The sequence below is a fragment of the Lampris incognitus genome, chromosome 18 (genome assembly GCF_029633865.1).
Source record: "Lampris incognitus isolate fLamInc1 chromosome 18, fLamInc1.hap2, whole genome shotgun sequence".
Lineage (NCBI taxonomy): Eukaryota > Metazoa > Chordata > Actinopteri > Lampriformes > Lampridae > Lampris > Lampris incognitus.
This window is the reverse complement of record NC_079228.1, coordinates 16,126,248-16,149,206: the sequence shown is the minus strand read 5'-3', so window position 1 is coordinate 16,149,206 and position 22,959 is coordinate 16,126,248. Positions and strand designations below refer to the sequence as shown.

Here is a 22,959-nt window from a genome sequence, read left to right as displayed (position 1 = left end):
CGTCAGCCACGATGTCTGGAGGTACCAACGCTGGGCTTTCTGGGACCAGTCAGTCTGGCTCCTTGGCAGTCGCACAGCGGAAAAAAGACAGTAGTCCTTCCGCGAGGTTTTGGGAGAGCCACGACACCTTAGCCCAACTGGAGGTTGTGCGACAGTGGATCGGGAAGCACTACAAAAAGGTAACTACTAGGCTAGCTAGCGAGAAAGCTAACTAGCAGCTTGCTCATGCTAGCATTTTGGTTGTGATGCTGGTTGCATGCAGTGAAACGTCGTGTTGCAGATGTCTTAAGTGGAAGATAATTCAAAGGTAGAGCTAATATTAACAAAGAATAGGCTAAGTAGGATCAATGCGGGGTTTCCTTTTAAGGATAGCACTATTGAAATGTAGTAGATGCAAAAGAAATATATGTATAAAGTGTTTACTTTCTTCTTAAACCGTGTAAGTTGCCATCCTTGTTTGCAGTAGACAATTTAATTTCATGAAACGTTTGCTGAGGTCTGGTGGGGACAACCGTCCTGGTGGTGGGCGGGGCTTCAAAACCACAACCTCTTTTCAAATCGCAGCCAGTTTTTAATTATACACCAAGTGTATGTAAAACTATTTGAGAGCACAGACAAAACCATGTCTCTGGTCTTGTGATTTAGTCTTGTGATTAGACTTCACCTCTGTTTATGTTATAACAGCATAAATTTAATAGCTAATTCTGTCTCTAGCTGTTTTTTTTTTTGACTGCGTGAAGAATTCGTTTTTATTTCAGTTATTTTAGTCATCAACTACAATGTTCATAGAACATGATATACCGTACATTTCATGAATTTCAGGTATCAAAAACTCATGCTGCATGTCAAATAGAGATTTGTAATAGGTTTCTTTATATGTATGATGTTCATTGATGAAGATATATCACGTTGTGCCATTAACCAAAACGGGATAGAAAGATGGGATGGCAGCTTTAGAAAGGGTTCATTTTTGTCAATTTATTTAAATTGATCCCTGCGTATTTATTTACTTGTCTCTGTGTGTGTTTTTAGTATGTGGCGGTAGATGCTCCATCCTGTCAGGCTCTGGCTACTGTGACCCTGCAACTTCTCCAGTTCCAAGAAGAGACATTTGGCAGGCAGGTGACCAACCCTGCTCTAACCAAACTACCTGTGAGTCTCACTCTGCATCTCAAAGCCCACCCCCCCATCTCTGCAATTAGAATAGTTAACCAATGTTGGCAAGAGGTCTGTCTTTCTCTTATGACTGGCCATTTCTCATTAGGCGCAATGCTTTTTGGACCTGCAACCAGGTGGTGGACTCTGCCACATTCTCGGCTCTGCCTACAAGTTCAAGGCTGAACAGGGCTGGTGAGTAACAATTAGCTATCAACACTAATAACCCACTCACTTAAACCTGCAATGCATTACCTTGGTTCTTGTTCGCCTTTTTCTCATTGCATTTCTATCGGTCTCCTTCTGACAGGCGTAGGTTTGACTTGCAGAATCCGTCAAGGACTGAACGCAATGTTGAGATGTTTAATACAATGGAGAGGGCACTGATCCAGGTGACTCTCTCTCTCTCTCTCTCTCTCTCTCTCTCTCTCTCTCTCTCTCTCTCTCTCTCACACACACACACAAGCCTATCGAGCAGACTCCAGTTTCAACTCATTTGAGTGTATATGCTGGTGTTTGTGTGTCCATGCAGAACAATTGCCTGACACGTCCAGTGGTGTACCTGGACACTGCATTGGAGCAGGAGCTGATCACCAGATTGACAGGCATCATTATTAAGCACCAGGTGAAGCACTTACACAAGCCAGGGAGGGATGCATAGATAGAGTATGGAGGAAGTTTTAATGTTGCTCACCATGCTGTTTAAATTCTGTATCACTGCTCAGTTCTGTAAGATTATCAGACAAAGAGGACTGAAGGAGATGTTATCATTAAAAAAAAAACTGTGCGCATCATTACAGCGTATTACATGGAGGCATGTAAACTATATATTAAGAATGTATACTTTTGTCTCTACTATGGAATAACATAGTTGTGCATCATTCAACAGGGTTCAGTGACTGAGGACCGAACGCTTGCCAGTCACCACATCTTTCCTTCACCAGCCTGCATTGAGGAAGGTACGCTAGTGTTTGTGCGTTTTAATTTAAGGATAAACTTTTAATTTCACATGAATGGATTTTATTTTTCTTGTATGCATTACTAGATGAATGGATGCGTCCTGTTGTCCGGAAAGACAAGCACGTCCTGGTACACTGGGGCATGCACCCTGACAGGTAATCTGTACAAAAAACACACATGTCCACATGTATCTACATGCTTATGCAAAAACATACTCTTCTCAGCATTCCTTTTATCTCTTTCCAACAGTTATGACAGTTGGCTGCCTTCAAGTGATGTGGAGGGAGAGGTCGAAGAGCAACCCCATCCAGAGAGACCTTGGAGGGTGAGCGCGTGCACACACACACACACACATTGTTGTATGACATTGTACTGTTCCACACCACAAAATGTTGCTCTTTCTATACTACAATATAACATGCTACATTATACAAGACTATTCCACTTCAATCACTGTAACACATAGCGCTATACCACCCTACACTACCAACTCCTTTGTCAAATTGTCACATGACCCCACACAATCCTACACAAGTCCTCTAGTTGTTACACATTTTGATGTGTCTATGCATGCCACAGGTCCATGCTGGCTGGGTTCTGGACACAGATGCTTTTAACGAGTGGATGAATGAGGAAGACTACCACGTTAATGACAGACATGTACCTCTCGTTCTCCGTAGGCGTATCCATGTTCGGGATGATCAGGTGTGTGCATGTGTTCATTCTACCAGTGCCTTGGAGAGCTGATAGAGAACAATAAAGCACAATAAAGCACATGATCCCTGGATAGGGCCACAAAAGACATCCAGATTTTTTTTTATATATATGTTTTGGTCCAAGGCTTTGCTCTTGATTTCTGATGATGTTGATGAGAAAAATGAGGAAACGACAATGTTAAAGTAATTTTTTAAAAAAATTGTTAGTTCCAGTCTTGTGAAAAGCAGCAGTTTGTCTCGACCAAAGAAAATACATTATTTTCTTCTCTGCCTTTATCTCTGCCCTCTATTGTAGGATCAAAAGTCAAACCCTGCCAAGAAGAGAAGGCGCTCCCCCTCTCCTCCCTCCTCAGAAGGCAGAAAGAAGGGAAAAAAGGGGTAAGACATAGCTTTTGTATCCACACGACGTATGCTTTTGCTATCTAAGTGAGATGTTGTGTTCTTGGATGCACGCTTGGTATGAATAATCTACAAAGTTTAAGCACTGATATGCTTGTGCCTATTGGGATGCTGTGTGTGCATGCAGGAGGAGACGTGACCAACGGGAGGAGGAGCCAGAGGAGGATCTAACCAAAGACATGGAGGACCCGACCCCTGTTCCTAACATGGAAGAGGTCATCTTGCCCAAAAACGGTGTGTGTGTGTGTGTGTGTGTGTGTGTTTGATTTTGTCTTTGCCATGTGAATTTGAATGCACAGGTACACCCAAACATAGATGACAGACTTTTCTTCTCCTAATTTTCTTTCTTCTGACCATCTTTTTTCCTCTCTATTCTGTCTCTAGTCAACCTGAAGAAAGACAGCGAGAACACTCCTGTCAAAGGAGGAACCATGGCTGACCTAGGTGAGCTATCATTTATGAGGCTTTTGCAAATACAGAAATGCTGTGTGTGTGTGTGCATGTGGAACGTGTCTGTCTGTCCATGCGTGTGTGCTTCAGACAATAACCATATCTCTTGATCAGTATTTAACTGCCAGCTGAATTCAGAGTTAAAGATTTGTACAGTTATGTATTATGTTCAAACCCTTTTTTATTAGTTTCATTCAATGTGCAGTTGCAAGTACACGCTTTTTCAAACATTTCACTGTGTTGACTTCAGTTGCTTGTTTGCTGCCATTATCAACTCTTGCGCCACTGTCTCTCTTTCAGATGAACAAGAGGAGGACTTCCCAGGAAGGGTAAACCTGACTTAATTTTCTTCCTCAAAACATGTCCCTTAACTTCACGAAGACATTGATCAAAGTCTATTTTGGTTTAGTGTGGAGCGTGTTTTAGCATTTGGATTTGTTTATTAATTATCTGTGTGGGAGAGTGAGTGTGCTTATCACTGTTTCTTGTACATCTGTTGGTAAATACAAGTGTAATCTGATTACGAAAATTGGTCCACTCCATGTTTTGCTCCACATGGGGCATCCGGGTAGCGTAGCGGTCTATTCTGTTGCCTACCAACGCAGGGATCTCTGGTTCGAATCCCTGTTACACCTCCGGCTTGGTCTGGCCTCCCTACAGACACAATTGGCCGTGTCTGCGGGTGGGAAGCCAGATGTGGGTATGTGTCCTGGTCCCTGCACTAGTGCCTCCTCTGGTTGGTCGGGGCACCTGTTCAGGGGGGAGTGGGAACTGGGGGTAATAGCGTGATCCTCCCATGCGTTACATCCCCCTGGCAAAGCTCCTCACTGTCAGGTGAAAAGAAGTGGTTGGCGACTCCACATGTATCGGAGGGAGGAGACATGTGGTAGTCTGCAGCCCTCCCCGGATCAGCAGAGGGGGTGGCGCAGCGACCGGGAGGGCTTGGAAAATAGGGTAATTGGCCAAGTACAATTGGGGGGGGTGGTCCAGAAAAAAAGGCTCTTATTTAGATATTTATTGCATTGTGAATGAATAGTTATGCTATAATTCCATCTTTATTTTTGTCGTTAATTAATTTTTTTACTGTTTTGAGTTATTTCTAGCTTTCTGACCCAAGGTTTACAGTTCAGGAAGGCCACTGCAGCTAAATGAGTATAAGCGCCATAGCGTATTTGTGTTGTATGTTTCTGTGTCCAGGAAGATGATGACGGTCGAGGGGAGCTGTCTCGTCTGTCAGAGGCAGACGATAACATCACAGAACAGACGCATCACATCATAATACCCAGCTACGCATCCTGGTTCAACTATAACAGGTAAACCTTCACACTTGCCTAAACGCACCCATCTGTTCTGATTAGCTAGTCAGTAATATGATTGGTGTTGTTTCAGAGAGGACAGTTTTTCTTTTTTTTCCCCCACAACGTTTCTTTAAAAAAATCTGTTGTGTTTCGGCTTTCCATCTGTTTCAGCATCCACCAGATAGAGAAACGTGCGCTGCCAGAATTCTTCAATGGAAAGAATAAGTCAAAATCGCCAGAGATGTGAGTGCTAATGTGACAGGTGTAAAGGATGTATCAAACGATTTACAGTCTGCATGTTGCTGACCGTTTATCCCTCGGCCTTGGTCTACAGCTTCCTGGCGTACCGAAATTTCATGATTGACACATACAGACTGAACCCTCAGGAGTACCTCAGCTCAACTGCTTGTAGGCGCAACCTCACTGGAGATGTTTGCGCTGTGATGAGGTAGGGCTCTGTGTGTCAGTGTGTGCACACACTCACCCTCCAAGGTCTCTCTGGGTGGGGTTGCTCTTCAACCTCTCCTTCACATCTCTAGAAGGGATGTTTTTCACCATGAGAAAGCAAATACAAATGAACGATGTTGTGTGTAAGAGTAACGGCACACGATGCATACATTAGATGCTACTACTTTATTACGATGATGATTCTGTGTTGCGATGCAGGCACCCTTGTAATTTCTTCTTATTCTTATATATTTTCTTGTGTGTATGTGGTGTGTGCGTGTGTGTGTGCAGGGTGCATGCTCTGCTAGAACAGTGGGGTTTGGTGAACTACCAGGTGGATGCAGAGAGTAGGCCCCTTCCCATGGGGCCGCCACCCACCCCTCATTTCAACGTGTTGGCTGACACGCCATCTGACCTTGCACCTCTCCAGCACAAACCTCTGCAGGTGACCCTCACTCACTCACAGTCCATGACAACAGCTTTGCAGTTTTATTTGAAAAATGCCACTTTCAAAGGTTTCTCACATCTCTCTCCTTTTAGTCCTCTTAACTTTTTCTTTTTCCCCTTTCTGCGGTTCATCCATTCTGTCCGTCTTTCTCTCCCTTGTTCTTCCTCTCTTTCTCTCTCTTGCAGGTTTCTGCCTCCCAGCACATGTTGTACTTCCCAGAGAAGAGCAGAGAGAAGCCTTCAGACTGTCAGAACTTTGGCCTGCGCACTGACATCTATGCCAAAAAACACCCCAAGGTACCACGTAGCAGCCGCAATCTGATTATCCTCATTATCCCCAGCAAATGAACCAGGGCCCAAATGGCGGGTATAAAGTCACTCTGGTTCTATTTTCTCTTTTTGTCAGAGCAAAGGAGCAAGCGCAGGAAGGGAGTGGACAGAGCAAGAGACGCTCTTATTATTAGAGGTGAGGCCATCACTCACTTGTTGCCAATACCATTTAGTTTACAGTGACAATCTTCAACTTTTCTTGCTTTCTCTCACCCACTTTTCTTGTTTCCTTCTTTTTCTCTTTTTCTTTTTATGAACATATTTTATTGGGGTAACGGTTTCTTCCATAGTAGAAGTATTCTCCGATGGGTTATTACCGAGGCGAATTAGATTATATTGGCTTGCTTTACTGACATACTTTGCCAGCTTCAGGTATACCAAATATAGCAGTCAGTGGGGATGGTTCTATTCCTTGTTCTAATATTACTGAAATGACTTGAAATCTTACAAACCCCAATTCCAATGAAGTTGGGACGTTGTGTAAAATGTAAATAAAAACAGAATACAATGATTTGCAAATCCTTTTTGACCTATATTCAATTGAATACACTACAAAGACAAGATATTTAATGTTCAAACTGATAACTTTATTGTTTTTTGTTAATATTCACTCACTTTGAATTTGATGCCTGCAACAGAGATTTCTCTGGATTCTCTGAATCTTTTGATGATATTATGGACTGTAGATGATGAAATCCCTAAATTCCTTGCAATTGTACGTTGAGAAACGTTGTTCTTAAACTGTTGAACTACTTGCTCATGCAGTTGTTCAGAAAGTGGTGAACCTCGCCCCATCCTTGCTTGTGAACGACTGAGCCTTTCGGGGATGCTCCTTTTATACCCAATCATGACACTCACCTGTTTCCAATTAACCTGTTCACCTGTGGAATGTTCCAAACAGGTGTTTTTTTGAGCATTCCTCAACTTTCCCAGTCTTTTGTTGCCGCTGCCCCAGCTTCTTTGGAACGTGTTGCAGGCATCAAATTCAAAATGAGTGAATATTTGCAAAAAACAATAAAGTTTATCAGTTTGAACATTAAATATCTTGTCTTTGTAGTGTATTCAATTGAATATAGGTCGAAAAAGATTTGCAAATCATTGTATTCTGTTTTTATTCACGTTTTACACAACGTCCCAACTTCATTGGAATTGGGGTTTGTAAGATTTCCAGTACTCCCCCAGTCTCGGACATGACCAGAACATATGAGTGAGAGTACAAGGAGCCTGAGAACATCTGTCACAGGTGTCAGCCATATTCGGGTATATCCTGGCAAGTTTAGATTTATTATAGTGTGTCCTATGAACTGTTGAATTGTATGAGTTGAAATTTCTAGATGTGGATTCCTGGAGGCCTTGCCATTCTAAGGAGGCTGGTAGGAATAAACTCAAGGAAACTTACTAAGGAGGATCCAATTATTTTTATTTGCACTTTTTTTTCTGAGCTCTCAGTTTTTTGTTTGTTTGTTTGTTTTTTTGTTATTTGGGGGCCCTGTGATGGCCTGGCGGGCTGTCCAGGGTGTCTCCCCGCCTGCTGCCCAATAATTGCTTGGATAGGCTCCAGCATCCCTGCGACCCTGCGAGCAGGATAAGCGGTTTGGATAATGGATGGATGGATGAGTTGAAATTTTGCACAAGATGAACAAGGTTTTATTTGTTTCAGCACCTTAGCCCAGCGATCATCAGGCATGATAATGCCAAGCTCTGTTTCCCATTCTGTTCTAATTTTCAGCAAAGCTGGAGGTGTATCTAGAGCTAGGAAGTTATATAAAAACGAGTTATGCCATCTTGTCATTTTTGTCACCATTAAAAGGTTATCAATTCCCAAAGAGGGTGGGGTGTCTGTAAAAGAAGATGTGTTTGATTGGAGGAAATGCCGAATATGGAAGTACCTGAAGAAGTCAGATTGCTGCAGGTTGAATGTATTACACAACGGGGTGAAGCTGGAAAATGTGCCTTCACTATAAAAATCACCAATTGTACTAAGGCCTTGTCTGTCCCAAAACGAAAACCTGACATCTATCTTAGCGGGTTTAAACTGTTCATTATTATATATTGTAATCTGTAATAAGGATTTTTGAAGCCTTGGAGATTTATTGCCCCATATAAACGAGGAAAACATATTGTTAATGCTACGAAAAAATGACCTAGGGAGGAAAAGAGGCAACCATTGAAATAGGTACAGATATCGAGGGACAATATTCATTTTTATACACTGTACTCTCCCTGCCAGTGTGATCTGCAAGCTGTTCCACCTTCGAAGATCTTCTCTAACTTTTGTTGTTAGCACAGAAAGATTGTTGTCAAATAATAGTGATATATTTTGGGAAATGTTGATTCCTAAATATTTAAAGGCTGTTGGGGAAAGAGTGAATGGCACACCAGACTGTGTAATATCCCCTGCCAGCTGATTGGTAGGGGGAAAAAAATCACTTTTTCCTATATTAAGCAGCTCAAAATAGGAAAAGTGATTTCTTCCCTGTTTGGTAGTATTCTCTGGACCAGAGAAAGTGCCAAACGTTTTGAGAGTGTCCTAAGATATATGGAATGGCTCTTTTTGGATCTGATACATAAAGTAACAAATCATCTGCATACAGGGACACTTTATGCTCAATTCCCTCCCTCATGATGCCTGGGATGAGTCTGTTGGCCTTAATTGCTATGGACAAAGGCTTGATAGCAATGGCGAAAAGGAGCAGGGACATTGGACACCCTTGGCGTGTTCCCCGTGTTAAAGGGAAGAATTTGGACCTGATAATATTAGTGCATATGCATGCCTGTAGAGATGTGTATAGCAAACGCACCCAAGAGATAAAACGCTCTCCGAAGCCAAGTTTTTTGAGGGAAAAGAATAAGTAGTTCCATTCCACCCAGTCAAAGGCCTTTTCGGCATCTAAGGAAATGACACCTTCTGGAACAGTTGTTAAGGTTGGAGAGAAGATTATATCAAGAGGCCGTCGCACGTTTGTGGATGAGTGACGGTCTTTGATAAACCCTGTTTGGTCTTCTGATATAACAGTGGATAGAACAGTTTCAAGTCTGCATGCTAAAACTTTGGCAAGTATTTTGACATCCATGTTTAGGAGTGAGATAGGGCGGTATGATGAACATTTGTTTGGGTCTTTTCCTTTTTTTAGGTATTAGAGATATGGCAGCTTGCCTGAGAGTCAGCGGTAATGTGCCTTGCAGCAAGGACTCATTAAACATCTCTAACAACAGAGGTGCAAGTTGTTTGGAGAACTTCTTGAAAAATTCTACAGAGAAGCCATCAGGCCCTGGCGACTTTCCACTTTGCATTGATGTGATGTCTTTGGTTATCTCGGCTATACTAAGTGGAGCTTCCAGGTCATTTTTATCTTCAATTGATAGGTTTGGGATATTTAGATTTGAAAAGAAATTTAGCATTTCAGAAGCATCACTAGGTGACTCTGATTCATAGAGTTGGGAGTAAAAAGACCTGAAGGTGTCATTAATCCCAGATGGGTCAGTTATTATTTGACAAGAAGTGTTTTCTATTTGAGTGATCAATTGTGAGGCTAGCCTACCCTTCAGCTGATGTGCAAGGAGACGCCCTGCTTTTTCCCATGTTCATATAAGACGCCTTGTGTTCTGAGTAATAATTTCTCTGTCTCCTTTGTTGATAACAGATTAAATTCTGTCTGCGTTTCAACTTTTTCTTTGTGCAGTTCTGCAGTTGGCGTCAATGCATAATGTTTATCTAGTTCAGCTACTGATTTTAGTAGCGTTTGTTTTTGTTCTTTTCTTGATTTGTTATATGTGCAGAATATGAGACTATTTTGCCTCAGGACTGCCTTAAGAGTCTCCCAGAGTAGACTGGGGCTAATATCATTAGTTTGGTTGGTTTCTAGAAACAAATCTATTGCTTGAGTGATACATATGCAGAAGCGAGAATCTGATAGAAGTGGAGGGTCAAGTTGCCAAGAATGGAATTCTTTGGGTTGAGATTTAAAATTCAGGTCTAAAGTTAAAGGAGAATGATCGGAGTTTACCCTTGCCAAGTATTCAGTAGAGGCCACTGAGGGGAGAAGCGTTTTATCTATTAAAAATAATCTATGCGAGAGTGAGACTTGTGAACATGCGAAAAAAGGAGAACTGCTTATCTGTTGGGTGTACGGATCGCCAAGGGTCAATATCGCCGTATTGATTCATGAATTGTGATAAAGTCTGTGCCATTTTAGAGGGGACTGCAGCCTTGGGGTTTGACTTATCCAAGAGGGGGTTTATTACAGTATTCATGTCACCCCCAAGTATCAAATAATGAGAATGTAATTTGGGTATTAAAGAAAGAAGCTTCTTCATGAAGACTTCATCATTGTGATTAGGGGCATAAATATTTACTAACACTACTGGGTATTGACATAACATACCAACCACAATTACATAGCGCCCATCATTATCACAAATGGTTTCAACTGGATAAAAAGGAACATTTTTCTTAATCAATATTGCTACTCCTCATGTTTTAGTATTAAACTTGGAGTGAAATACTGAGCCTATCCAAGGTCGACTTAGTCACTGCTGGTCAATAGTATGAAAACGAGTCTCTTGAAGAAAAATAATTTCTGTTTTAAGATTTTTTAGTTGGGAAAATATCCTTGCTCTTTTTACAGGCCCATTGATTCCTCCCACGTTTCAGGAAATAATTTGGATTGTGCGTCCCATACCTTCATTTACATTACTGTTGGCCATATGATAAACAGTTGTTTAAATTTGAAAGTGACTGTGACATAAGGAATAGACCCATACATATTTGCCCCCAAGCAGATGAGAGGAGAGAAAAAGAAGAAAAAATATATAAAAGAATGGAGCCCCCCCCCCCCTTCCTCACCCACCCATCGACACTTCCCCCTATGTCCACTCCCCCAGTTGGAGTGAACTGCATGTATATTACACTTCTTGAATTCTGGAAGCACATACCCAAGCATTCTACTCTTCTACCTTCTATTTGTAGAGAGAATCTACAAGCATTCAAAATTACAAGCTTAACTAGCTTAACATACAATTGCGTGAACCAACAGCTGAAATTTGAACCACTTAGCTTGGTATTCACAGCTGAACCAACAACCAACACAGAGATCAAATTCTAGGCTGTCAAAAGAGTTATTAGTCATTCTACCACATATTTGTACTCACATGACCGTATGAATATGATCTGTTGGCACATTACAATCCAAGCAGAAGATTTGCATGTCCTTTTAAGACAGTGTTCTTGTTGTTTTGCTGTTAAGAAATATCAAAGTCCCGGCGTGTGTAGCGGCCAATCAAACAGATGAGCTGTGTCTATCCATATGAATAGAGGGCCAGTCTGACAAGGCTGTTTAAAGTCACAACCGTGACCCACAAATGTTGGGCAATGTAGCCTAAATGAAAAAGCTATGGCTGCACGACCAGGAAACGATGTCAAATCACGGTGTACAGTTCTATCCAATTATCTGTACGCGTGATCTTTCTAGTATTACCGAGCTCTATGGCTTGTGACAGTCATAGTTAAACGTCGCTGGTCAGGTGTTGGTTGAAGAAACGTTCCGCGTCCTCCGCGTTGTGTGCCAGTGGCACAAAGCTCAGCTGGGTAGCGGAGAGAGAACTTGATGGCCTTTTGGTGTAGTTAGGGCTTGACCGAGTTGAATGTAGCTCGCTTTTTAGCAAGTGTGTTGCTCAAATCCGGAAAGATGAAAATCTTATGTCCCTGATACATAAGCTGTCCTTTTTCCTTGCAATCGCAAGGACTTATGCTCTTTCTGTTGGAAACGCAGAAGACGCACGATAATGGGGTCTGAGTCTCTCTCCCTCCGTGGGTTTAGCTCTCAGGGATCAGTGTGCTCTGTCTAGCTCGGGTGGATTGGGAAACGAGCCATCCTGGACAAACAACTTCGACATAAAGGCGGCAGCTGCTCGCCCCTCGCATCCCTCTGGCAGACCGATGATGTGAAAATTGTTTCGGTCTTATCTTTTTTCGAGGTCTTCCGTCTTCGCCAATAATTCTTTGTTGTCACTCTGAAGCTTATCTACATGCTTCTCTAAGCATTCCAGTCTGTCACTGTGATCCAACAGGCAAACTTCCATTTCGGTGATGTGAGGCTCATACGCTTCAAGCTTTTTGCGCAGTTCATTCAGTAAACGATTTATAGGTGACAGGGAAGCGTGAATGTCGGCTATGATGGCTGCCCGGATGTTCTCCAGTTCAGATTTTAGCGCAGATAGAAAGCGTGTCATCGTCTGACTTCCTCGCCATTGGTGTTCCGTCGCCTGCGTTAGCTAGCCTGGTAGACTCAGGAGCTGTCTTCATTTTTTTTGCGATGTATTTTGCTTGCCTGACAACCAATTATCTTAACTTAAATCAATGCAGTTGAACAAGTTTCCAATGTTGATACATGTAGCGTCTGCGTGTAGAAATGTATGAAATAATGCTCAGAGCTTGTCTCCATACGTCTGCCCTAGTCTATCGCCATACTGGAAGTCCATTTCCTTCTTTTTCTGTCACTTCCTACTCAATCTCTTTTTTTTCTTTGTTTCTCTTTCAACTTACTTTGAAGATGCCTTATTGGCATTTTTTATGAATTAATAATCTTCATGAATGAATACTGCTGTATGTTAAAACATGACAGAAATGAATTGGCTTACTGTATCAAATTATAGTTTTTTAACTAATCGCTATCATGATAAGGATTTTAAGAAATCAAGCATTTATATTAGTTCAGAACAACGCTGTCATTGCGCCTGTTATTGCTGACATGTACTCAACAGCTAGGCCAGCCGCCCTTGTTTTTAAAAAAATTGGATTATCCTACCATCCTAACAGAAAAAATGTTGGTGATTTTAGAAAAGAACATAATGAACTTGATACGTCAATGAATTTGATTGTGTTTCCTGTAAATCTTATTTTTAGATTTTCTTTTCCGCAGTGTTAAAGTACACCCAATCTTCGCCTTCACCCAGCTGTCTCTCTGTCCTCACCCCTTCTCTCTCAGGCTTTAGAGGTCTATCGGGATGACTGGAACAAGGTGTCAGAACATGTGGGATCCAGGACCCAGGACGAGTGCATCCTCCACTTCCTCCGTCTACCGATTGAAGATCCGTACCTGGAAGACTCTTCTGCCTCCCTCGGCCCACTGGCCTACCAGCCTGTGCCTTTCAGCCAATCAGAAAACCCTGTGATGAGCACAGTGGCTTTCCTGGCATCTGTGGTGGACCCACGAGTGGCGTCTGCTGCTGCGAAGGCTGCCCTGGGTGAGGGGGGAGGGGGGTTACACATGTTTGTGGGTGGTCTGGGTTGAGAATGACGGGAGTGTGGTTTTCATTTGGATCGTGTGTGCATGTGTATGTAATAAGGGCAGAACATTTGATAACTTTGCGTATTTTAGTTTGTCTATGTGGTGATTGTTTGTCTCTTTCCCTCTGTGATTCTCTCTCATCAGAGGAGTTCTCCCGAGTACAGGAGGAGTCCATAGAGAAAATACCTGCAGAATCAAACCAGGCTGAAAAGACAGGTGAGACACACACACACACACACACACACACACACACACACACACACACACACACACACACACACACACACACTCACGACTGTGTCTATCTATCGCTCCATCCTCCATTATTCGACTCTCTTCCTCTCCTCCTTAGAGTCCACGGATGTGGAAAAAATGGAGACAAATGCCACCTCCCATCAGGTGATGTATTGATCATCGGAATTTGATATTGTCACTGATAAACAGAATCTACTGGTGAAATGTGTTGTGACTGAACTCTGGGGCGTGTGTGTGTGCGTGCGTGCGTGCGCGTGCCTGTCTTTATTCCAGGTCTCTGCCAGGTTGGAGGGGTTCGAGGACAAATCCAGTAGGGTAAAGTCAGAGGGAGAGCAAGTCAAGAGGGAGAACCCCGATGGCACCCTCACAGAGGAGAGAGATGGTGTGTGTGTGTGTGTTAATTAAATGCCCCTCGTTGCTCTCATCCTTTTTATCTCATTTTGATCTAAGTAAAATATGCCCCCCCCCTCTCTTTATTCCAGGCAGGGGAGATGAGGAAGAGAGTGTGGGGAGGAGGGAAGGAGAGGGGGATGAGGGCAAGAGAGCAATGGAGCTGGAGCTGGTGGAGGGCAGCGTTGCCACAGCAGCAGCTGCCGCTCTGGCATCAGCTGCCACAAAGGCCAAGGTAAGATCCACCTCAAACAGACCTCTCATGGGGTCAGCAGCCTGAAAGTAGAAAGACGCTTTAAATCTGATTCTGTTGGTTAGAGAAGTGCACCAACTTACTTGCAAATCCATATTAATGTGTACACTTCTGCTCACCCACTTCATTCTACTTCTATTAGGGTACTAGCTATGCCCTCTGCAAAAGTGACAGGCCTCTAGGTCTAGACCTTTCACTTACAGGCACCAAAACTGACATGATCTCCCAGCCTCCATCGGAACTAGACTAGTTTACTTGCTTCAAGAAAGGCCTAAAAACTTTCTTTCCGGTCCTCACTTAAGCCTTGAATGGTCTGTAAGCATAATTCTTAAAGTGATACTGACATCAAAATCTGAAAATTCCTATTGATAGGCTATGTTCAGAGTTGGAATGTGACCACGGAGAAATTCAGTAGCCAAAACAGCACGTCTGCCGCCACTCGAGAGAGATCTGTGATTGACTGTAGATGGTGTCCATTGTCAAATTGTGCCGGTGGATACGTAGACACCAGTCAATTTGCATATCGGGTGTGTCCGTAGCGAGATGCTAAAAAATCACGGAGAAGCCGTTCTTTCACCCCCTCTTGGCTACTTGGCTCGAGCTTTTTGCTATTTTGCTGAGACTTTATTATCGATCTTGCTACGACGTATTGCTATCTATCTATATATCTATCTATCTATGTATCTGTCTGTCTATTTATCTAAATACCAATCATCTATCTATCTAACAGTTATTTGTATCACCAAATCCTCCTCCTCGAAACTGTAATCCTCGCAGAGGATCTCGCTCTTGCTCTCGCTATCTGACATTTTTTGTAAATATCAAGTGATGAGCAGTACCGAGCCCCGCCCACCCAGGAAGACAGTAGCCAATAGCTTTGAATTCTTAAAACCACACCTATTTTATGTTGTGATTCAAACTCCCAATGTTAAAAAATGTGTTCAGAAAGGGCATGTCAGTCTCTCTTTAAAGTGATTGGTGGTATTGTCCAGCTTATATGACTTACTTATTGCTATTATTTGTGTCCACTATTACTAATTTGCCCTTGTACTAACTGCACTTGACGTGATGATATATATCTGAGATATTGATATATGCATTATACAGCTACTTTGTCATTTGAGTCTCATATCACATCCTAATGATCTAAGACACTTAATGCACTTGACATAACATGCACACTTTGTTATGATATAATTTAGTGCTCTGTGATGCCTCTTGGTGACACAAAACTATTTGCTAATTGCTGACTCAGTTATAAGTCACTTAGGATAAATGCGTCTGCTAAATAATTAAATGTAAATTTGTGTCCCCGTCACAATCGCTCTTGATTAATTCTCATGTACTCTGTTCCTCACTCTTTATCACTTCTAATCCCTCCGCACCTTCTGTCAACCTCTTTCTTCATCCGTCTTCCCTTCCAACCCTCTCCCTCTTGTCTTCTCAGCACCTGGCGGCAGTGGAGGAGAGGAAGATAAAGTCACTGGTGGCCCTGCTGGTGGAAACCCAAATGAAGAAGCTGGAGATCAAACTGAGGCACTTTGAGGAGCTGGAAACTATCATGGACCGTGAGAAGGAGGCTGTGAGTAGAAATACTGTCTGCTTTTAGCCGCTGACCCAACCAGTTCAGCTCTTGGACTACCCATTCACCGGTTGCCATAAACTGGCTGTGACTGCTTTATAATACCAAGATCAAATTTAGCTGGAAAATGAATTTAAAAAAAAAGAGTCACAGGTTTAATCATCACAAAGGCTAGTTGTCTTGTCAGTGTCTCCTTGAGCACGATGAACTGCCCTAGTTGCTCGCTTGCTTTTTAAGTCATGCTACCCAAAATTATAAAATACACTGATCGTTACTTAATTACACCATATCCATATGTTGCTTGTGTCTGTATCAGTCACATCATTTATCCTTTCCTTCATGGATATATCATGATCTACATACACAGCTGATGTCCGCCTTTTAAATGTTCAGACATGATGTATTGATACATCTATCAATGAGGAGAGGCAGAAGCAGGAAATTGTTATTACAGACGGTTTGCATGCTGCAGTGCAAAGAAGTTAGCTGAACAGTCATGAGTAGTTGGGTATGGCTGCTCGGTGTTCCTCTACCATAGCTATTATGTGGGCAGGCCATCCACTATTTGTGAATTCCTGCCCAATGATTCCCTCCTGTCAGTGAAATGTAAAACTGAATATTCTCATTTTCAGTGAAAGGAAAAACACACTTGTGCAACAAAAGTTCATTTTACTGTACCGTACAATTACAGATTTTCAAAAGAATATTCTGTAGCTCTCTACTTGTTTTTGTCTACAAAATGCATCTTTTTGTCACAATAAATTCGAACCTGCAGCAGAGTTGCAGCTCTGTTGACAGGGCGGATGTCCCACGTTATCTGGTATTTTGTTGCGACTGAACAGCAGTGGGTGGTTTATAAAACAGTGACTACAACATGTTATGTTTCAAGCTCAGTATTTGTGTTCCCCTAAAGACTGGTTTACATTCAAGACAGTTTATAGTTCCCACATGTTGAAAGGTGACTCATTGTGGGATGAGACTACTCGTGTTTTCATACTGTGCTTTTTTTTGTTCGTTTTTTGTAAACATTACTGCATTGAAACTGACTACTTGCAAGCGTGGTGTAATGGAAGGCTGGGGGAAGTTTAACAGTAGCCCAGGTATGATGACAAAACTGAGTAAGAGGCAAGCCAGGCAAAAATTTGGATGACTTTTTTCCCCGGTCGACAACATACCTACAACTCACCACCCCCACCCACTAATAGAAAATGTCTAGTGGTAACACATTATCCACCTCAGGATGGCGTCAGAACTGGCTTCAACCAACTCCTTTTGCTACGTGTTGTTGTCTGACATCATCTGTTGTGTTCGTGTGTGTGTTCGCGTGTGTGTGTGTGTGTGTGTGTGTGTGTGTGTGTGTGTGTGTGTGTGTGTGTGTGTGTGTGTGTGTGTGTGTGTGGGGCAACTCGGGCACAGCTGGAGCAACAGAGGCAGCAACTGCTCTCGGAGAGGCAGACCTTCCACGCTGAGCAACTAAAGCATGCAGAAATGAAGGTTCGCCAGCAGAGGGAGCAGCAGGGGCAGGGTGGATACACAACGCCTCACTCAGGTCTGGATACACTCAATCACACACTGTCATACCCAAAACACATGGTACAGTACCACATATATGTTGGTGGAGATAATGTTTTCGATTTGGCTTTTCCTTTTTTAAATCTCATCATACAAGAATTCTTGTTCTACACTCAAAAACGTAACAAAATACTAATTTCATACTGCATGAAAACATGTCTTTATGCATGCTCAATAATCCAGGTAAGAAAATCAAAGAATGTTGACTCAGTTCATCTGGATACAACGTTTATTGATTAATACATTTCATCACTCATCTAAGTGACCTCTTCAGTCTAAACTGACTGCAGGTACCCCCCCCCCCCATAAACAATACAGTGGAATAACGACCAAAACCAACGACCAGTTTCATATGCAGATATGGACGTGACCATTAACTACAGTTTCAATGGTCATGTGTACTATTGACAGAGGATTTGGGAGTGTTTTCAATCACAGCATTGTAAGATGGCAACAGATGTACTCTTAGCGCCCGCCCCCCCTCGGTTCAGGGATGGTCGTTCCCTCTTAACATAGATGGCCTCATTGACTCCCCGTTCATACCAGCGTTCCTCCCTATCAAGGATGTGCACATCCTCATCCTTCAAAGAGTGGCCACTGGCCTGTAGATGGGTGTAGACTGCAGAGTCCTGGTCTGACATGTTAACTCCCCTGTGTTGTTCCATTCTCTTGGCCAGTGTCTGTTTAGTTTCCCCAATGTACAAGTCACAGCAGTCCTCCCGGCACTTAACAGCATACACTATATTGCTCTGTTTGTGCCAGGGGACCCAATCCTTGGGGTGGACCAATTTCTGGCGCAGTGTGTTTTGTGGTTTGAAAGCAACTGAGATGCGGTGGTTGGAAAATACGCGTCTCCACTTTTCTGGTACACACACACCACATACGGAATTGCCACTGGTTTACACTTAGGCAGCTGTTGTCCTGCTCCTCTCTTCGATTGGCTGGTGCAGTGTTTGGGCATCTTCCTGGCTTTGACAAACGCCCAGTGAGGATAACCACACTTAACCAGGATCTGTTTTGCTACTACTACTACTTTCGGCTGTTCCCATAAGGGGTCGCCACAGCGGATCATCCGTTTCCAATTCTTCCTGTCCTCTGCATCTGCCTCTGTCACACCAGCCACCTGCATGTCCTCTCTCACCACATCCATAAACTTCCTCTTCCCCTCTTCCCTGTCAGCTCCATATCCAGCACCCTGTGTACATGAAATGCTGTCTCTTTTATTTATATATATACTATATATATATAATATATATTTATGCTATGTTTGTGACTGATGCATCATATGAGGGGTGCTTAAGCAACATGAAAATGTCATGTCCATTACAGAGGTGTCTCTCTATTATAGTCATGGAGGTGACTGTCTATCTGTCTATAATGGCTACATTGCACAAAGTGTGGAGTTATACAGAGCTCTAGGGGGAAATTGCCCATGCTTGCTGGTTATAGACCAGATTCATAGAGCTTATGCTAAATAAGTGACCATAACCTCAACTCTACCATATGCTAACCTCAACTCAGCCTTTACCCAAACCATAACTGTTAGAAAACTGTGCCTAACAGTAATCAAACCCCACCCCCCCAAAAAAAATAAAAAATGAAATATAGCCGTATGCAGTGATTCTGGGGTTCAAGCCAGCACAGACCAGTTATAAGTTATAAGCTTCAACAGCTTAATTAAAAATATTCACCAAGGGTCATCCGGGTATTGTAGCGGTCTATTCCATTGCCTACCAACACGGGTATCCCGGTTCGGGTCTCCGTGGTGCCTTCAGCTTGGTCGGGCGTTCTCACAGACACAATTGGCTATGTCTGTGGGTGGGAAGCTGGATTGTGGGTATGTGTCCTGGTCGCTGCACTAACGCCTCCTCTGGTCGGCTGGGGCATCTGTTTGGGGGGGGGTAGGAGTAACAGGGGAATAGTGTGATCCTCCCACGCGCTACATCTCCCTGGCGGAACTCCTCACTATCAGGTGAAAAGAAGTGGCTGGTAACTCCACATGTATCGGTGGAGGTATGTGGTAGTCTGTAGCCCCCCCCCCCGGATCAGCAGAGGGGGTGGAGCAGTGACTGGGAAGGCTCAGAAGAGTGGGGTAATTGGTCAGATACAGTTGGGTAGAAAAAAATGGGGGGGGGGTAGCCACCAAGTTTGGTGATGTTTGGACAAACTGTCACTGATTTATGGCCAAATTTATGCCAGGCCCATGAACATGTTTGGAATTGGTGGCACCCTCCTATTGAGCGACTTTAACATTGTTGTGAAACATGTCCTGTGAGCTTTGCCCTAGACCTTCTACAGGTAGTGATGTTTTCCCTGTGCTTTTCCCCAATAGGCCTTCCTCTAATTGTATGATGGTCACAAAGATTTTGTACTGGGCAGCAAGCTTGAATTTACAAACCAAAATTCCACATTCAGTTGCCTGCTGAGTAGTTATTCGGGGGGGGGGTCAATATATAGATAAATCAATAGTCACCAAACTTGCCCTTATGTGCATAGGTTGAATTAAATGGTATAAAAAAGGAACAGTTCAGACTGACATATGTGAGACAGAGTTAAGTTGTGAGCCTGCACAGACCCGGTGTAGATGGCAGTATTCATTACAATGGGAGCGAATCTGTTCCGAGAGAACACTGCTAATAAGCTTTTGTTGTGGACAAGGCTTTAGTCTTTACCCCTTTCCCACTTGCACATTGTTATGATAGGACATATTATTCTCTAAATTGCTTTACTTCACATTATTATTCTCTAAATTGCTTTTACTTTACTTACTTTGCCAACTTTTAAAAAAAAATCCATTTTTTTACAGTGCTTTGTTGCGGCTTGTATTTTATGTCAACGAATTTGCCAAATCCCTTGTGTGTGTGAATTTACTTGGCCAATAAAAAGATGGTTCTGATTCTCATGCAGGCCAGTCTATGCCCAGTCGGGTGATGCCTGGTGGGGGAAACACCCAGACCATGACTCCTCGCCACCCTGGGGCTCCCAATGGCATGTGTGAGTGGAATCTCCCATTGTCCTCATGGGTTAAAATGGTCATTGTCTGAATGTCATTGCCACGTTCAATTCACTCAGTTGGCTGCCCTGCTCTATCTTAGGAGGTCAACCACAGCAGTATGTTTACAACGATGTCATCGGTTATAAATATATGTAAATTTATACCGACTATATATATATAGCATTTGTGCTGTAAGATCTGATTCCATAGCCGTGATAAAATGTACATAATCAGATATGATCCCTCACTTGGTTTGGAGTGTCTTTTAACATTTTCTGCCCTTGTTTCAGACCCGTCCTCACAGCCTGATGGGATAGCAACTCCCCAGCCAGGTCCTCCTGCTTCTAGCCACAGCTGAGCATGCCAGATACAAGACACATGCTTCAGTTGTTGAAAACACTGCATACACATTTTAAAAAAAACACACACACACAAAGAGTACCATACACGTTCATAGATGTACATATACAGCTGTTTTAAATTCAGTCATCTGTAACCATTTAGTAACATACAGTATTTCCATTTGTTCACATACTGAACCTCCTGCACAGTGACACACCAACACAATTGATTTGTTTTTGGTCAGTTGCTTAGCCTGTCTGATTTCTGTGGAATATTTTGTGTCTGACTCCTGAGTTGAGGAGAATACTGCAGCTTGCACTCGGCTCATTAAACTTGCTTTATATGAAATGATATCTTCTGAGTCTGTTAAAGTCTGTGTATAATGCCATTCCTTTGTTCAGAGTGAATCTTTTTGGTACAGCCATAACATACATACGCACAACAGCCATAACATACATATGCACAACAGCACAGGCGTGGCTGTCAGCTGTTGGTTTCAGTCTCAAATTGGTGTTTTCATGGTTAAGATGTGCAGTTTGCATTTCTTAACATTCACGTACACTAATGCATTTACCGAAGTCCCTTTTTTTCCACCTATTGCTAAATCTAAATTCTCAGGAAATCAGGAACAATATATTGTCATCTCATTTATGTACTTGTGTACACAAAGGAGATGAAATTTAGTTTCTCCCAGCACAAGGCAGTGCAACACAAAAGACAAAATCACATATCCAAAACCTCCCAAAAACGACACCACCAAAAACATACTACAAAAAAAAGCCAACAACACAGTCCAAAAATTTCACTGTCCAGAGAACGAACGTCAGCCAGGATGACTTGGAACTGCTGGTCTGCATGGGCTAGCAGTTAGCTTAGCCTGCCCCGCCTCCGCGTTCTGTCAGACCGCCCTCCGTGTTTCCTCTTTGGGCACAGTTCCGGGCAGGGGCCGTGGTCCTTGGGCACACCGGACGCAGCAGACTGGGCTCCCTCAGCTAATCCAACGCTAGCTCTCCCAGCCAGACACCTTCGACACACCTCCCCGCACTCCACAGGATGACACAAACGCAGACAAAAACGCTGCACAGTTGACGCCAGGCGAGGCCGCCGTCAGACCGCCCTCGGTGCTACCAGAACTGCCTGTCTGCACCCCGTGTCCACGTCCTGTCAGTCCGCCCTCAGTGTTTCCTTTTCGGTCGCAGCTCTGGGCAGGGCCGTGGTCCCTGGGCCCATAGGACGCAGCAGACCAAGCTCTCCCAGCCTTCAAACGAAATCGACGATCACAGACCTAAATCCCCGTAAAAGTTCTTCATATGGTGACACAAACTCAGACGTGGATAAAGACACTGCATAGTTGGGACTGGGTGAAGCCGCCGCAAACGTGAGTTCGCGCCGCCATCTTCCCACACCGGAAGGAGACGGTTTGCATACTGCCTTTCCTTTACTGTCACTGGTAACAGTGCAACAGATTGCAGTATGTATTGAGTTAATGACTTACGTAAATTGAGATAAATAAGTGATTTCATTGAGTAAGTTAATTAATAGTAGTTGTTAAAAGTCAGCTAATAATCATTTGATTTAATTCATGTTGATGTAAGCGTTATGTTTTGTAAAAGGGAACGCCATGTGATCTTTCTGTTGGAACGGTGATTTAAGTTACTGTAGCTTTAAGACATATAGGTCTCGTGGGTTTACGAAGGGAAACCGGGAGAGGATATTTTGTTTTGTGGAGGTTTATGGCAAGCCCTTTTTACATTTATGAGCTAGACGAGGTTCAAGCAGCAACCCGAGCCACGCGTTTCTTACCGTAGTACAGTTTGCTGATTAAGAAGACGTAAACTTTGAATATTCCTGTAAGAAGATACTACAAACTGGAGTTAAATACTTGTGTAAACTACTAATAAGACACGTTAGCCCCTAGCTAACGAGTCTGACCCTTTAGCCGAGCGGTTAGTGATGTCGCCTTGTGGTGCAGTACAGTTGGTATCGAATCCCGCACCGGGCAAGAAAATAAGCGTTTACACTTGTTTTATCCTTTCTTACATCGGAGTCCTGTGGAAGTTTTTCCCTTCTCAAGTTAAC

General features: G+C 43.1%; 1 protein-coding gene across 1 annotated transcript; it reads left to right on the top strand.

Annotated features, from left to right (window-relative positions):
* On the top strand, nt 1-21,231 carry smarcc1b (SWI/SNF related, matrix associated, actin dependent regulator of chromatin, subfamily c, member 1b). The gene is made up of 28 exons (XM_056297913.1): nt 1-179; nt 1,033-1,152; nt 1,265-1,350; nt 1,466-1,547; nt 1,688-1,780; nt 2,045-2,114; nt 2,201-2,270; nt 2,365-2,440; nt 2,695-2,820; nt 3,127-3,209; nt 3,358-3,464; nt 3,615-3,674; nt 3,981-4,009; nt 4,878-4,993; nt 5,150-5,221; nt 5,313-5,426; nt 5,717-5,870; nt 6,059-6,169; nt 6,279-6,338; nt 13,189-13,447; nt 13,636-13,707; nt 13,844-13,890; nt 14,020-14,128; nt 14,229-14,371; nt 15,837-15,971; nt 17,388-17,520; nt 20,451-20,537; nt 20,829-21,231. Exons 1-28 carry the CDS (start codon nt 12-14, stop codon nt 20,894-20,896), a joined length of 2,850 nt encoding a protein of 949 aa, XP_056153888.1. The 5' UTR covers nt 1-11; the 3' UTR covers nt 20,897-21,231.
* Nucleotides 21,232-22,959: the final 1,728 nt, after the last annotated feature.